The 18,526-nt window shown below is 39.3% G+C and overlaps 1 protein-coding gene across 4 annotated transcripts in view; it reads right to left on the reverse strand.

Moving 5' to 3' along the window:
* Positions 1-18,526, reverse strand: part of LOC126470377 (DNA fragmentation factor subunit beta) — a 154,171-nt gene that overhangs the window by 2,546 nt on the left and 133,099 nt on the right. For all 4 annotated transcript variants that reach the window (XM_050098207.1, XM_050098204.1, XM_050098208.1 and 1 more), the window contains exon 5: positions 15,964-16,176. In XM_050098207.1, the coding sequence (XP_049954164.1) occupies positions 15,964-16,176 (213 nt within the window). The remainder of the gene's footprint in view (positions 1-15,963; positions 16,177-18,526) is intronic.

An 18,526-nucleotide genomic window follows, 5' to 3' on the forward strand; every position in this document is an offset into this window, starting at 1 on the left:
CCGCCGACCACTGGCGACAACATCGATGTACTGTGGAGACCTCACGCCCCACGTGTTGAGCAATTCGGCGGTACGTCCACCCGGCCTCCCGCATGCCCACTATACGCCCTCGCTCAAAGTCCGTCAACTGCACATACGGTTCACGTCCACGCTGTCGCGGCATGCTACCAGTGTTAAAGACTGCGATGGAGCTCCGTATGCCACGGCAAACTGGCTGACACTGACGGCGGCGGTGCACAAATGCTGCGCAGCTAGCGCCATTCGACGGCCAACACCGCGGTTCCTGGTGTGTCCGCTGTGCCGTGCGTGTGATCATTGCTTGTACAGCCATCTCGCAGTGTCCGGAGCAAGTATGGTGGGTCTGACACACCGGTGTCAATGTGTTCTTTTTTCCATTTCCAGGAGTGTATACCTGTTATATGTGTGAATATCATCATCTGTTAAGGTAATGGTAGTCATCTCCTTCTGTCTGTCTATGTCTGACCATTTGCTGAGCATTGTTTATTGGATATGGGTCTCCTATCAAATCCACATTCTCAGGTGGAACTGGGCGTTACTAAGAGAGCTTTTCAGCCATAGCACTGGAAACATCTAATTGGAATAGCAAAGTTGTACACTGAATGGAGATTGCAGGGAATTGCTTCAAATCCCACAAACAGTACAGGTACACTTAATACTAAAAATGTAATGGAGAAACAATAATTCTTCTCTACAAATGTTCCACAGAACTCTTAGGAAATTTACAATTACTGGGTTGAAAACACTGCAGTATCTTCATCACAGCATATGCCTTGCTTCATGCAACACTGGACTGTTCCTCACTCTAATAAGAGGTGATAATAGCAGTTTTTCATTGAGAATGAATTTCAGAAAATGAGGAGGGGTGTCACATGTATAAAAACAAATAAGTTTTGAAAAGTTAGAAAAGTAAATTTAACAGGGCTCAGCAGATATCAGCACTTACTTGTGAGCTGATTGAAAAAGGGAGTATTCTGTAATCGGAAATTTTTGCAGTTTACTGGACATCACAATTCTATGTAATATCTATAATCTGTTTCATAAAAAAGAAGTTAATATTTTGTGGTGATTTCATTGTATAGTTTCTAACAGATTCTGAGAAGATAATTAAACTAGAAACAATATTTGGTTCACACAATTTGGTTTCAATACTTCATAGTGTGCAGATCAAGGAACCACCCTGACATAATCAGTCATAGCCAATAACGTTAAAAGCAATGAAATATATGCTTACTTGTTAGTGAATGGACTCTTGGATTGTGATGCTCAGCTAGTTAACATAAATAACGTACACTACGGAGACATCACTATGGCAAAAGACAGCATAATTAATAACTCCAAGGCAAAAGATTTTTTTTAAAAAAAAAAAAGCTTAATAGAGGCAGCCAGAGATTAAATTTATAGAAAAATAAAGGCCAATGTCAATTATAACACGTTCCTTGATATGTCTGTTATGATATTCAAATAGCTTTCCAGGTAAAATAATTTGAAAATATATTAAAAAGTCATGTAAAAAGTGAACATTAATTCCTAGTGTGATATGGGTCTCTTTCGAACAGAAGACTGAAGTTTTACTGTAGGAAGGAGAAATAAACACCTGGTTTATGTGAATATTACAAAAATTGCTCAAATTTATTAAAACATCTAGAAGCAAGCACATTATATAAGAAGTAATTAATTTGGACAACAGAAATAAAATCATATTGTTAACAGATGAAACAAATACCAGGACAACATGTTGCTCAATAAGGTGAATCTCTATTGATATGAACAGTAAGATTACAAACAATAATTCAGAGGCAGGAAGAATTTTTAACAATCAATTTTTACACATGAGAGAGACAATATGGTCAAAACGTTTAGCAGAAAACTCATGAAGGATTTTCCAAATGAAATAAATTTCTCAAATATAAAATCTCATACGGACTTGATGGTATTTACAACAGAGTACCGTAATGTATAGTTGTTACTTAATTAGTAACATCCTCTATGAAACATGTAACGCATCTCAAATGATGGATTTTTCACCATATATACATCATTGTATATACACATGCCTCATCAAAAGTTGGGATATCATAGAGTTTATTACAATGACTTCTTATAGCAAACTCATTGAAGCTTGTACAAAGATAAACATAAATCCTTCTGAAAACAAGATTGATTTTGGCTAATTACAAAAAATCATTACAAAACAAAGCAGGCTCTCAGCTCTGTACATTTTGAAAAGAAAAACAAAGGTGAAAATCTTTACCTCATAATGATTATCAGTCTTTAGTAGTATGTCCTCCTTCCACACAGATGAGTTCTTCCACTCTGACAGGCATGATCTGGATGAGACCATCAAGTTTATCTTGGAGTATAAGGTCCTATTCCTCAATGGCAGCTTCAGTGAGGTCATGAAGATTGTCAGGTGGATTCGGACACTGTGCAGTGGCCACCTTCAACAGGTCCCACGCATGCTCAATTGCATTCATGTCTGGCGACTGTGTTGGCCAATGCACTTGGTTGATGCTGTATCTTTGAGGATACCAAGACATTGCTAGAGTATGGTGTGGTCTTGCATTGTCATCAGCTAGGACGAAGCTGTCACCGACTTCACATCTGCAGGGCCTTCTCTTGAAGGTGTTGGGGACCAGGAAAATTGTCGTAGGTGGGAATCAGAGAGGTCTGCCATCCCAGCATTACTGCCACCCAGAACATTACATTTACACCAGCAAACGGATGGATTTTCTGAATGTATCTGCTTCCTGCTGCTGCCTAGTGCTTCTCCAAACCCTAACATGTCTAGTGTCCATTTGCAAACCATTCCTGGTCTTGTCAGCAAACATGAAATTACTCTATTCTGCACTGAAATGGTCCATTGTTGATGCAAGAGCCCAGGTCCTTCGACTGAATAGGTTCCTCTGGTTCAGTGCAAAACATCTCATTGGTCTTCACACTGTTTGGTCTGGCAGCTGATTTTGGATGCCTGTGAGCCTACAGTTGGAGGAAACGATCCTGCATTGGTGTTGTCATATGAGGACGACCACTGCAAACAATAGTGTTCCCATTCCCATCTCTCTGTACTTTCTCCCCAGCTTAGACACACCACTTTGAGTGAAATGTAACCAATTGGCAACGTCTTGCTGTGTATGACCTGCTGAAAGTAAAGTCACTATCCTGACTATCAAAGTGTTATATGTCTTTACATGGCATGTTATTATGGTGCTGAAGACAAACTGAATGAAGCTGCTGTTGATACCGAACTGCTCATGGTGTGCCGCTATGGTAGTGGTATGTTAACATGACAGGGAAATGGCCACAAAGCATGCTGGCAGTAAACACCGTCCAATATGTGAGCTCTAACTGGATGCAGGTAACGCATGAAGTGCCTAGGTCAATGAGACCTCTAGTATTGCAGACTACATCTTATGACAGTATTCCAAACTTTTTTAGCACTGTATTTAAAAATTGTATCATAAAACCACCCCATAATAAAGCTTTCAGGAGAGACCTAAATTATTATTACCTTGTTTCACTGCAGACTTCTTAAGAAGTTATGTCTTATTAACTGCACCAAATGTGGCAGTGGCTGAATTTGAACTGCCCACCATGTTACATAGCAGTCAATCACATTACAGAGTGTACAGTACTGCTCATAAAAGTAAATGACACTTGTAACTGCGAGTGCAATTGAGGAAGTTAGGCCTGACACTCATCGTGTGCACAATTTAAAAAAAAAAAAAAGCAAGCAAGAAAACCTGCTCCCTCTCATTCCTAGGATTTCAAACATGTGAAATGCTCTTAAAGCTGTGAGGTGGAATCAGTGGCAGAACAGCAGCAAGAAATATCTGAAATCTCTAGCAGATTGACAAACAACTGTATGATAGCAGGATTCAAACTGAATCTCACTTTCATAAATAATATTTTGTTTTACTGCATTAATTTGTTTAACCTATGGATAACATGAAATCAACAGAACAAACACTTCAGGGTTCTTAACAAGATTTTTCAGCCCTCCAAAGGGCACTACATGCTGTTTCTTTACCACTTAATATCCTGTCCAAAGGCCTTCCACTTCAATGACTTTCTGCATCCCTGGATCCTGTGAGAAAGCATCTCTATTAGATGAGTAATAAATCTCTTGATTTCTGCCACCTCCTACCAGGCAACTATGGAAACATTCCAAAGGTCATCACAGATTATTGGCATGGTTCGTTTCATCTCTGTCTATATGTTTTCAATGGGGACTGAGGTCTGGCACAGGAGAAGGCCAGCTGAGAAGTAAAATCTCATTCTCATCTGGAAACCACTCCTGTACCATAGAGCTGATGTATGTATTTGACACAAATCATATTGGAAACAGACTAATCCCTCAGGATGTAGCAAGTGCACAGATGGGATCCCAACATTCCCCATATTACAAGTATAATCATCTGCATCAAGACTACCATCTTTTCTGTGCTGTCAGCAACAGTACAAAGACATGTACACTTCTTTTTTCTAATTTACAGAGTGAATCATAGTGTAAATCAGTACTCTGAGTGGATGCAATTATTGACATTTGGATTATCTCCACATGCCAAGAATTTTAATCAGTGATTCTGATATCTAACCAAGGAACAGAAATCTCTGTATCTCCAGTTATGTCAACAGCTGCTTCATAGGTTGAATTCAGCATCATCAGGGGTGATAGGATATAGCTGCACTATAATAACACACAGATAAAACAGTGAGAAAACGGTATGCACTTCAGCCTACTTTGCACGATAACACTGGGTTGCACCACTTGTTGCGTGAAAAGAGTTTCATGTAAATGGTTTTGTACATCTCTGTACACATGGCAACACCAATGTGAACTTCATTTTGTGACGATGTACTCATAGGTAGAATGAAAGTTCTGGCAGCTGTATGGGTTATGGAAGAGTTCATGCTTGTTTGTATGAAACTGCTGTCTAAGACAAAAGGTTAAAAAAAAGTTTGGATTCATGGCTGGATAAAGAAAAGACATCAGCTCTGTTGCTCAGTGACCTTGCTGAAAGGAATTGTACTTAAAGACCCTAGACGTTACTTTAATCATCTAGACTACAATTTGTGAATGGGAAGCACTACTGTGCTGTGTTAAATAAATGAATATTGAACAGATAATTCAGCTTTCCAGATTTCTGTAGCCTCTCCTCTTGTCAACTATTTTCCTTAAAAAAGAACTAGCCAACTTGAACCACAGCATTTTAGTCTTGTAGATGAGGGCTGTTCTACAACCAAATGTTTTGCTCCCTGTAATTTTTTTAAAGACATTTATATAGGTACTCCTAACTGAACAAACTTTGCTCTGCAGCTCAGATACTGCCAACCCATACATGTTCAGGTCATGCATGATGGCCTCAAGTGCAGCAACACATCACTGCATGTTTCTGTAGTCAACTCCACCCAACTCCCACCAACACCCACACATAGCACAGCCACCCAAAAGGTGAACAATTTCCTCATCGCCACTTCATATTTCAGTTTGTTTATACTTTATCGACAAACCTAACACCAAGACTTGTGCAACTACTGTCACCAATGCTGGAACAAGCCAGATGTGTTTAGTTTCACCAACAAGTTGCACAAACATGAGCATGAGTTGTGGCTCGTAGCACAGTTGGTTGCAACTTAGTGCTGCTGTAAAAACTAGGCTTTACTTTGTTGCAAATGGACATATTTAGGCAATGCCAATGTAAGACAAAACAGTAACAAAGTTTTGCGGTGGGGTATATATTCCAATTTTTTCTGAAACAATTCAGTAGAAATAACAAAAACCACACCCATGTTGGCTATTGTTCCATAGTGACACCCAACCAACCTCATAAGGTGATAAAATTATTAGCATTTCACAAGAAGTCTTGAACATACACACAGCTATTTCCATAAGCAAAAGAAACCAACTGCAGACTCTGTTTCAGTGCGTTCAAAGTCCCTGTGTTCACCCAAAGGTGATTAGAGATGATGCAGTACAGCATAGAGCATGAAGGAAAGTTGTTTACAAAGATATAAATGTCCAAACACACAGAAAAGTATCAGACATATGACTGTTAGGATGTGTAAAGGACAGACTTGTGTGTCTTATGCATCCTGACTTCTTGATTGTGATGCCAGCATATTTATGTTGTCCAGATGTAATGAAATGATAACATAGTATTTATGGTTGGGAGTCCACACCTGGAGAAAATTCGGCCGAAGAGTTGCAAGTCTCTTCAGTTTATGCCACATAGGGCAACCTGCGTGCTGATGATATTGACGTAATGATGAGGACAACACAAGAGCTAGTCCCCAAGTGGAGAAAATCTCTGACTTGGCTGAGCATCAAACCCAGGCCCACTGCATGGCAATCAGACTCGCTGACTATTCAGCTAAGGAGGCAGACTATGCTGCTCAATAAACCAAAGACTGTCCCCGACCTAAATTACCTTTAAAAAGTGGCCCCTGTCAGCCTGGAACACAGCATCGCTGCTCCACCACACTTAGAAGGCAACTAATCAATTCCATTCCCATTTTACTGTAATCACTTTGTATGAAATTGATAAAATTCTTCACTAAAGATTAGTTTTGCACCTGCCTCCAGATGTACAAAAACTGCGGATATGGAAGCTTTCAAGACTCATTCCAAAATTTTAAAAGGAAAAACAAATGCATTCTTACTAACTAACTACTTACTCAAGGCAGAATCCATGCCTGATTATAGTATGGTTAGGAGGGTAAATACGTAGTTTGATCAGTCGTATAGGGCGGCCACTCTGTCAGACACTGGATTGGTTCCTGACAAGCCTATTGATAGGGGGGATTTCACAAGGCATGGCCTACACCTCAATAGAAAAGGGAAGGGTAAACTGGCAGGGTTGTTAGCGAAATCCATAAGGGGGGACACTAGTACTCATGGATGTACCTCTTTTTTAGACCAATATCAGTGTCCAATGAGAAGTTCAGGCAGGCAGGTGCTAAAGAGGTCCAAAACTCACAAATTCTCACAACAGGAAAGTGAATAATAATGTTACCATATTTAACCAAAATATTAGTGGATTAAAGAAAAAAGTAGATTCTTACAAAAGTAAAGTAAAAAATAATGTTACCATATATCACCAAAATATTCCGGGATTGAAGAATAAAGTAGATGAGCTCCTGGTTTTTTTTTTTAGATGACATTGATTCTGATAATGTAATAAATATACTATGCCTGTCTGAGCATCACATTGTGTCTGATGTGGAAAAGGTAAATATCAGTGGTTATGAACTAGCTGCACATATGAGTAGAGAGAATAAGGTGAGAGGAGGAGTTGCCATACATGTCAAAAGTTATCACTGTGTAGAAAGCTTGGATACAAAAAAGTTTTGTCTAGAGCAACATACAGAAGCATGTGCCGGTCAACTTAAACTGAAGGAGGGCTCTTTTATAATTGTAACAGTATATAGGTCCCCTTCAGGAAACTTTCATTTATTCCTGGAAAACTTGGATCCCTTGTTGTGCTATCTGTCAGATAGGGGAAAGCAAATTATTATTTGTGGGGACTTCAATGCTGATTCACTGAAAGAGTGTAATAGGAAGAATGAACTGGAAGTCTTGCTCGGTTCTTTCAATTGGACATCTGTCATTAATTTTCCTACTCGGGTAGTAAAGGACAGCAGTACATTGATAGATAACACTTTTATAGACCAAGATAGGTTTAAAAACATAAATTCTTGTCCTGTTGAGAATGGGCTTTCTGATCATGATGCTCAGCTAGTTACAGTATAAGACATAGCTCCATTCAATAATACAAAACTACCCTCCAAAGTTGTGCAGTCAATTAACGACTCAACAATTAGAAATTTCAGAGAAAATCTTCAGCAGTTAGATTGGGATGAGGTGAACAAGGAACCGGATGCTAATTTAAAATATAACTTATTTCATGATACACTTGTAAGAGAATTTGAAAACTGTTTCCCCCAAGAAAGTAGTTAAATCTATTTATAAGAAACCATGCAAAAAACCTTGGCTAACTGAAGGAATAAAAATATCTTGTAACCACAAAAGGGAATTGTATCTAACAAAAAGAAACAGTAATGACCCAGAAACAGCCAAATATTATAAAAACTACTGTGCTACGTTAAGAAAGGTTACTGAAAAGTTCAGAAGCATGTGCATCATGTCTGAGATTAATACCTCTGATAACAAAATCAAAATAATTTGGAATATTATTACAAGGGAGACAGGGCAACCAAGAGTACAGGATGATGGCATCACCATCAAAGCGAATGGAAACTTGATAAACAACAAGCCGGAAGTTGAAAACATTTTGAATAATCATCTTTTAAATGTTGTAGAGAAAATAGGATCTAAATGTTCATTAGAAGAAGCAAGGCTGTTAATGGAAGAGGCCTTACAAACACCATTTGATACAATTGAAATTCCACCCACCTCTCCTTCTGAAATTAGGAAGATAATAAACTCTCTCAAGGAAAAAAGCTCACATGGAATTGATGGCATTTCCAGCAGGATAATAAATGCTTGTTCCCAAGAAATAAGTGGGATTCTTAGCCACATATGTAATAGCTCTCTGGAGCAGGGCATTTTCCCAGACAGACTGAAGTATGCCATTGTTAAACCACTGCATAAAAAAGGGGATATGTCTGATGTCAACAACTACCGCCCAATCTCTCTTCTGACTGCCTTATCCAAAATTCTTGAAAAAGTAATGTGTTGTAGAGTAGCTTCACACCTCTGTAAAAATAAAGTTTTAACAAAATGTCAGTTTGGTTTCCAGAAGGGTTTTTTAACAGAAAATGCTATATATACTTTCACTAATGAAATATTAAATGCTCCGAGTAACCGGAAGTCACCCGTTGGGATTTTTTGTGATCTATCAAAGGCTTTTGATTGCGTAAATCATGGAATACTTCTAGATAAGCTCAAGTACTGTGGTATGAATGGGACAGTTCTCAAATGGTTTAAATCATACCTAACAGGAAGAGTGCAGAAAGTTGAAGTAAGCAGTTCACGTAATATGCAAAAAAACTGGTGATTTCTCAAACGGGGGACAATCAAGAATGGGGTGCTGCAAGGTTCAGTCTTGGGTCCTCTGCTGTTCTTAATATATATTAATGACTCGCCATTCTATATTCACGAAGATGCAAAGCTGGTACTTTTTGCCGATAATTCAAGTATAGCTATCACAACCAACAGACAAAAATTAACTGGTGAAATTGTAAATGATGTTTTTCAGGAAATCATTAATTGGTTCTCTGCAAATGGGCTCTCATTAAACTTTGACAAAACACAGTATGTACAGTTCCACACAGTAAATGGAATGATCCCATTAATAAATATAGACTTCGATCAGAAATCGGTAAATAAGGTAGAATATTCATAATTTCTAGGTGTATGCATTGATGAGGGGTTGAACTGGAAAAAACACACTGAGGATCTGCTGAAACGTTTGAGTTCAGCGACTTATGCTACTAGGGTCATTGCAAATTTTGGCGATATACATCTGAGTAAATTAGCCTACCACACTTATTTTCATTTCTGCTTTCGTATGGCATCATATTCTGGGGTAACTCATCATTGAGTAAAAGAGTGTTCATTGCACAAAAGCGTGTAATCAGAATAACTGCTGGAGCTCATCCAAGATCATCCCGCAGACACTCATTTAAAGAACTAGAAATCTTCACTGTAGCCTCACGATATATTTATTCACTTATGAAATTTGTTATTAACAATCTAAACGAATTCAAAAGTAATAGCAGTGTACATGGCAACAACACTAGGAGAAAGGATGATATTCATTACTCAAGGTTAAATCTAACTTTGGCTCAGAAGGGGGTAAATTTTGGTGCCACAAAAGTCTTTGGTCACTTACCTAATAGCATCAAAAGTCTGACAGATAGCCATACAGCATTTAAAAGGAAATTAAAAGAATTTCTTAATGGCAACTCCTCCTACTCATTAGATGAATTTTTGGATGTAGTAAGTGGATAATTTCCCCAACCACCACAAAAAAAAAAAAAATTAAAAATATTAAGTGTCATGTAATATCTTGTATAGACACCTTTTATTAACCTGACACGACAGCAGATGTTTCACGTGGAGGCGCTTACACAGCCTCTGTTAATTCCCTCTCTCTCTCCATGCAATTTCCACATTTTTGGAGCTCCGAAGTAAGATATTTGTGGCTGTTGATTTGCCGGATACAGTCGTGGTTCCACAGGCAACCCTAACATTTTTCCATGAAGGTATTTACCATCTTGCCCCACAGTAGGATCAATGTACACTCCTGGAAATTGAAATAAGAACACCGTGAATTCATTGTCCCAGGAAGGGGAAACTTTATTGACACATTCCTGGGGTCAGATACATCACATGATCACACTGACAGAACCACAGGCACATAGACACAGGCAACAGAGCATGCACAATGTCGGCACTAGTACAGTGTATATCCACCTTTCACAGCAATGCAGGCTGCTATTCTCCCATGGAGACGATCATAGAGATGCTGGATGTAGTCCTGTGGAACAGCTTGCCATGCCATTTCCACCTGGCGCCTCAGTTGGACCAGCGTTCCTGCTGGACGTGCAGACCGCGTGAGACGACGCTTCATCCAGTCCCAAACATGCTCAATGGGGGACAGATCCGGAGATCTTGCTGGCCAGGGTAGTTGACTTACACCTTCTAGAGCACGTTGGGTGGCACGGGATACATGCGGACGTGCATTGTCCTGTTGGAACAGCAAGTTCCCTTGCCGGTCTAGGAATGGTAGAACGATGGGTTCGATGACGGTTTGGATGTACCGTGCACTATTCAGTGTCCCCTCGACGATCACCAGTGGTGTACGGCCAGTGTAGGAGATCGCTCCCCACACCATGATGCCGGGTGTTGGCCCTGTGTGCCTCGGTCGTATGCAGTCCTGATTGTGGCGCTCACCTGCACGGCGCCAAACACGCATACGACCATCATTGGCACCAAGGCAGAAGCGACTCTCATCGCTGAAGACGACACGTCTCCATTCGTCCCTCCATTCACGCCTGTCGCGACACCACTGGAGGCGGGCTGCACGATGTTGGGGCGTGAGCGGAAGACGGCCTAACGGTGTGCGGGACCGTAGCCCAGCTTCATGGAGACGGTTGCGAATGGTCCTCGCCGATACCCCAGGAGCAACAGTGTCCCTAATTTGCTGGGAAGTGGCGGTGCGGTCCCCTACGGCACTGCGTAGGATCCTACGGTCTTGGCGTGCATCCGTGCGTCGCTGCGGTCCGGTCCCAGGTCGACGGGCACGTGCACCTTCCGCCGACCACTGGCGACAACATCGATGTACTGTGGAGACCTCACGCCCCACGTGTTGAGCAATTCAGCGGTACGTCCACCCGGCCTCCCGCATGCCCACTATACGCTCTCGCTCAAAGTCCGTCAACTGCACATACGGTTCACGTCCACGCTGTCGCGGCATGCTACCAGTGTTAAAGACTGCGATGGAGCTCCGTATGCCACGGCAAACTGGCTGACACTGACGGCGGCGGTGCACAAATGCTGCGCAGCTAGCGCCATTCGACGGCCAACACCGCGGTTCCTGGTGTGTCCGCTGTGCTGTGCGTGTGATCATTGCTTGTACAGCCCTCTCGCAGTGTCCGGAGCAAGTATGGTGGGTCTGACACACCGGTGTCAATGTGTTCTTTTTTCCATTTCCAGGAGTGTATTAGCAATTGCAGTGATTACTTTTGAAATAATGAACAGTTCACTTACTATTTCTCCATCTGTATCATATTTATTTGACTGTCCATTGTATTTTAAATATAACATTTCATTTAGTAAAGCACATCAAGAAGTCCATAACATAGACAACATTCCTTTGCCACACCAGAGATGGCTCGAATTCAAAGATACAGTATCGACAGCAATAGACAGATTCATACCACATAAGTTAGTAAGAGACAGGACTGATCCACCATGGTACACAAAACACGTCAGAACACTGTTGCAGAAGCAACGAAAAAAGCATGCCAAATTCAGAAGAACGGAAAATCCCCAAGACTGGCTAAGTTTCATGGAAGCTTGAAATTTAGTGTGGACGCCAAAGCGAGATGTTTTTAATAGTTTCCACAATGAAACATTGTCTCAAAATATGGCAGAAAACTCAAAGAGATTCTGGTCACACGTAAAGTACCCCAGTGGCAAAAAACAGTCAATACAGTCACTGCGCAATAGCGATGGAAATGTTACCAATGATGGTGCCACTAAAACAGAGTTACTAAATACAATTTTCCGTAATTCCTTCACGAAAGAAGATGAAGTAAATATTCCAGAATTCGAAACCAGAACAGCTGTTAGCATCAGTGACATAAAAGTAGATATCTTAGGTGTCGCGGCAGAACAACTCAAATCACTTAAGAAAGGCAAGTCTTCTGGTCCAGATGGTATACCAATCAGGTTCCTTTCAAAGTATACAGACACAACAGCGCCTTTCTTAGCAATCATATACAACCACTCACTTGACGAAAGGTCTGTTCCTAAAGACTGAAAAATAGCACAGGTCACACCAATATTCAAGAAAGGAAATAGGAGTAACCCATTGAATTACAGACCCATATCACTGGCCTCAATTTGCAGTAGGACTTTGGAGCATATACTGTACTCGAACATTATGAATCACGTTGAAGAAAATGAATTATTGATACATAACCGACACGGATTCAGAAAATATCATTCTTGTGCAACACAGTTAGCTCTCTATTTCCCATGAAGTAATGAGTGCTGTCGACAAGGGATCTCAGATCAATTCCATATTTCTAGATTTCCAGAAGGATTTTTATACCATTCCTCATAAGTGACTATTAATCAAATTGCGTGCATATGGAGTATCCTCTCAGTTGTGTGACTGGATTCGTGATTTCCTCTCAGAGAGGTCACAGTTCATAGTGATAGACGGTAAATCATCGAGGAGAACAGAAGTGATATCTGGTGTCCCGCAATGTAGTGTCATAGGTCCTCTGCTGTTCCTGATTTGCACAAATGATCTAGGTGATAATCTGAGCAGCCCCATTAGATTGTTTGCAGATGACACTGTAATTTACCGTCTAGTAAAATCATCAGATGATCAGTTCCAATTACAAAATGATCTAGAGAGAATATCTGTATGGTGCAAAAAGTAACAATTGGCACTAAACAAAGAAAAGTGTGAGGTCATCCACATGGGTACTGAAAGAAATCCGAAAAATTTTGGGTATACGATAAATCGCACACATCTAAGGGCTGTCAATTTGACTAAATACCTAGGAATTACAGTTACAAGCAACTTAAATTAGAAAGACCACATGGATAATATTGTGGGGAAGCCGAAAAAAAGACTGCGCTTTGTTGGCAGAACACTTACAAGATGTGACAAACCCACTAAAGAGACAGCCTACATTACATTTGTCCGTCCTCTGCTGGAATACTGCTGCGCGGTATGGAATCCTTACCAGGTAGGATTGACGGAGGACATAGAAAAAGTGCAAAGAAGGGCAGCTCGTTTTGTGTTATCGTGCAACAGGGGTGAGAGTCTCACTAACATGATACACAAGTTTGGGGTGGCAGTCACTGAAACAAAGGCAGTTTTCTTTGCGGCAAGATCTATTTACGAAATTTCAATCACCAACTTTCTCTTCTGAATGTGAAAATATTTTGTTGACACCCACCTACATAGGGAGAAATGATCATCATAATAAAATAACAGAAATCAGAGCTCGAACAGAAAGATTTTGGTGTTCCTTTTTCCCATGTGCCATTCGAGAGTGAAATGGTAGAGAAGTAGTATGAAAATGGTTCGATGAACCCTCTGCCAGGCACTTAAGTGTGAATTGCGGAGTAACCATGTAGATGTAGATGTAGATGTAGATGTAGACCATATTTTAGTTGTTGGGGAATGGCTGAAGTTTAATATGTTTGGGAATGGTGATACCAATTCTTTTACACTACATAGATCCACATTTGCTTTGGGGTTGAAATGAAAATGTAAATACCTGTTTAGCAGAGGATCAGTCACACAATTCCCACTGAGCTTTGCCCACACTACTAGAAATGGGGATAACATATAACTGTGACAGTTTCTTAAATGTTGATGGCACTCATCAGATACTACAAAATTTAAACAATACATTTTAAAAGTATTATTCTCTGACTGCCACCAATATACTATGCCACATTAATTTTGCCATATTAATTATATAGAGACAGAGGAACAATAATTCTGTCGTATTTTGCATATTTCCACACTCTGATTTCCAATGGGGTAATATTCTGGGGAAATGCTTCAAAAGGGGGAAAAGTTTTTTAAAATACAAAACCAAGCTGTGAGGTTGACCTGTGGTGTTCCAAATCAGACACCCTGTAGGCACCTATTCAAGACACTTGGGATACTGACACTTGCAAGTCAGTACACCCTACTTATTGATGATATTTGTAAACAACGACAAAAAAACTTTTCCAAGCGAACTATGGTATTTACAATAATTACATATGACAGAAGCAAAGCCTTTACAAAGGCTCAGCTACTCTCAATATAGTACAAAAAGGAGTTATCCAGGCTGAAATAACAATTTACAATAAGCTCACAGTGAATATAAAAAATTATATTGACAACCCTCATGTATTCAAGAAAAAAGTGAAACAATCCCTTATAAACAATACTGTAAATAATTTAAATGAATTTATAGATCTATAACATTTGTAAAAGATGTATTATATTGTAAATGATGTAATTTGTATGCCAATGTACATAATATTGTGTATCTCATATGTATATTGTTGGCAATACTGTTGTTTCTTTTTTGCACCTTGAATGCAATATTGTGTAGCTTGTATTTATATTGTTTAGGGTATTGCTTGTTTTTCTTCTCTTTTTGCCCATATAATATTGTATTCATTGACTTATCCTACATTAGAGTACAATCTTCATACAAAATGTAATTTTAGAAGACTAAATAAAAATGAATCAACCTTCAAAGGTTAGCTCTGTTCAAAAATGTTTTCAGATCCTGATCAAACGATGTCAAAGCAGCAAATTCAAATGAACATTTAGTCTCCTGCAGCATACTCTTTATTAAAATCTGACGCACTGGTTCATTTGAAACAACATTTTGGAAATGATTTTCATATTATCTTCTATTAAGAAGGATACTGAAATTCTTTTTCCTCCTTTTGGTATTTAATATTGGTAATATATCCAAAATGACATGAAATACCAAACTACTTTTTTAATAACAAATTATCAGTTTTGAGGGCTCTTTTCAATTGCACTAATTTTTCCTATCTTCCCACCTGAGATTCTGAAAATACTTTACTTTTTCCATATTGCAGTAGCTTCGACATGAAGTAAAGTTCACCACTCTGTTCACCCTTATTGATTTGTCTAGAACTCATTTTAGCCAAGAAAAGATCTGATGCACCATTCCCAAGAAAAAATGCCTGTATGTAGGTTTCAAGCACCATGTATATGTTCTATTGTGCTTGTTATAATCTATCTAATGTAGTAAGTATCCAAAAAATAATTTACAAGCAGCAGTGTTTTACAAAAGATATTTATCTTCTGACTTTAAGATTTGGTGCATCTAATTATCACAAAGACTTTAGATTACAGTGAAACAAAGGATTTGACATTTCTTTACAATCTGTCTGCAATAACTACAACAAAATGACTTGTGAATTCAAATAAAAATATTAATATTCTTTCATAAGCAGACAGTCACAATGCTGTTTATAACAAATTAATTTACGCTAGAAGAAATTAGCATTTCTTATTCACACAGGGAATTTGCCTCAGCAAAATAAACACCATTTGGTATACAGTTTGAAGCCAATTTGAAATGAAATTAATATGAAACACTCAACTCACCATATTTGACTAGGTAAGCATAAGAAGGAATAAGAAATTATAGAGAGTCAATCAGATACCCTGACATTCAGTTATTACCCACCTACGAACCAATCAGGGTCATCTTTTCGATGACTTTTCACCACTTTCTCCTTTCGTTCTTTTGCGGTCTTCATTTTTCTGGCTTTTTCAACAGCTGATGTCAGGATATGCATTTTTTCCTTAAGGTTTTCTGACAAGAACTGCTCTGCTAGGTCACCTACTTGTAATAACTCAATATTTACTATCTTCAATGCACTGTACAGTAGCTCTGCCCCTGTAACACAATGGTGGCACAAGTTATGATCTCTTTTTTCTATAAACCTATGAGACACATAGGAACTTAATATATAGAATCATTGGTTCAACGTCGATACAAATGTAAACTCACACTTTCTTGTGTATACAGTAGCAAATAAAATAACTTTCCAAAATTCAATTCAAACTAGTCTGAATGAATGTTATATGAATTTATGATGTCTGATTTTTTCTCATTTAATTAGGTATTATTTGAATAAAATTAACAGGAATAATGATATATGTGTGTATCAATTTTTTGGTAATTTAAATGAAAATTCCAGAATTGTGAACATGTTGCCATATTCCAGATGACAACATTAATTAGCAGAAATGGCTTTCTACAAGCAAGTATGATACATGTTCTTACTTTACCAGGAGGTCCTGGTCAGCACTACAAGTTTGCCACTGATCATACTGTCAATAATCATCAGATTGAAACTGTAACTATTTTGCTGGGATGAAATTCAGTACATTTATTATTTACAGTAATATAAAGCAAAAGTTAGAAGTATACAGTAATAAAAAATATTACATATCTAAAACTCATGGTATGATTAAGCCTCCATGTGTAGTGATTTTTGTTTTTAAATATTCATTGCAGAATTATACTTCCAAATCAGAAAATGATTATCATTACTCAAACTATCATACGAGATTGTGCAGAAACTAGTCTCACATCCACTTTTTTCACCTTAGTGATATAGACAGCAGTACTGCAGGTACAACCACAACCAAAGAAATGAGGGAGGGAGGGAGAGAGGGAGGGAGGGAGGGAGGGAGGGAGGGAGGGAGGGAGGGAGAGAGAGAGAGAGAGAGAGAGAGAGAGAGAGAGAGAGAGAGAGAGAGAGAGGAGATACCGAACTAGTACACTGTCTGATCAAAAGTATCTGGACATCCCAATGTAATGTGGAATTTACCACTACGTGGCACAAGAGGCAGACCTGCCAGTGTAAAAGGAGATGGTGAGTATTGTGATGTGATTGGAGAAGCAGTAACAGCAGAATGGGTCAGTCAGGAAGGCTCAGTGACTTCCAAAGTGGAGTACTCATTGGATGCCACCTGAGTAATAAATCCATCAGGGACATTTCAACTCTTCTACAGATGCCCAAGTCTACTGTTGGTGATGTGACTGTGAAGCGGAAATGTGAAGAAAAAACAAAACTAAACCAGAATGAGGCAGATCTCACATGCTAACTGACTGGGGCTGTCAAGTATTGCAGAGGGTGGATGTAAAAGATCGCATATCAGTTGAAGGAATTGCTTGTGAGTTCCAAAGTGCTATGAGCAGCCCAGCTAGCACAATGACTGTGTGTAGGGTATTAAAAAGAATGGAGTACAATGGTCCAGCAGCTCCAAATAAGCCACACATATCTGTAGTCAATGCTAAAGGGGCACTTGAGATGGTATAAAAAGTGATGCCATTGAACAGTCGACAACTGCAAAAAAGTGATTTGGAGTGATGAATCATGATGTAACCTGTGGTAGTCCGATGGAAGAGTTTGGGTTTGGTAAATGCCTGGAGAATGTTACCCATCATCATGCGTAGTGCTGTCAGTGAAGTGCAGAGAAGGTGGTGGTACAGTATTGGGGGGGGGGGGGGGGGGGGGTGTTCAATTGTTAAGAGTATGGTTCCCTTAATGTGCTTAAGAAAATGCTAAGTGTGGAAGGATATTAACACATTTTACACAATTGTATACTGTTTACAGTAGTGGAACAGTTTGAACAAGATGACTGTTTGTATAAGCATGACAGTGCATCCTGTCATAACACAGCATCTGTGAAGCAATAGATTGTGAACTGTTACAATACTGGAAAGGACTGACCTGCCCAGAGATCTGACATGAAACCAATGAAACACATTTTGGATGAGTTAGAACACCAATATTGCCCCACACTATGGCATCCTACATCACTGCCTTCTCTGGTTTTGGTTCTTGTGAAAGAATAGGTTGCCACTCCTCCCCAGATATTCAGACATTCACTGAATATGTCCCCAGAACAGTTCAAGCACTCATAAAGGTGAAGGGTGGACACATCCCTTATTAATGCCCCCTAATAAGTGTCTGTATACTTTTGACCAGATAGTGTATACAGATTCTGTAGAGAGGCAGTAGCCATTCAGTAGTTGCAGCGACCATAGTCCGTGTAATAGACTGATACAGGCTTTAAAAATCATTAACATAGCCATGCTGTGTTGGTACAGCAGAACATCTGAAAGGAAAGGGAAACTACAATTATTACATTTCATGAGGACACACAGCTCTACTTTATGGCTTAATGGCGATAGCAACCCACTGTATTCATGGTGTTTCTGTAAGAGCATGTAA

Source organism: Schistocerca serialis, chromosome 3 (assembly GCF_023864345.2).
Source record: "Schistocerca serialis cubense isolate TAMUIC-IGC-003099 chromosome 3, iqSchSeri2.2, whole genome shotgun sequence".
Taxonomy (NCBI): Eukaryota; Metazoa; Arthropoda; class Insecta; order Orthoptera; family Acrididae; genus Schistocerca; species Schistocerca serialis.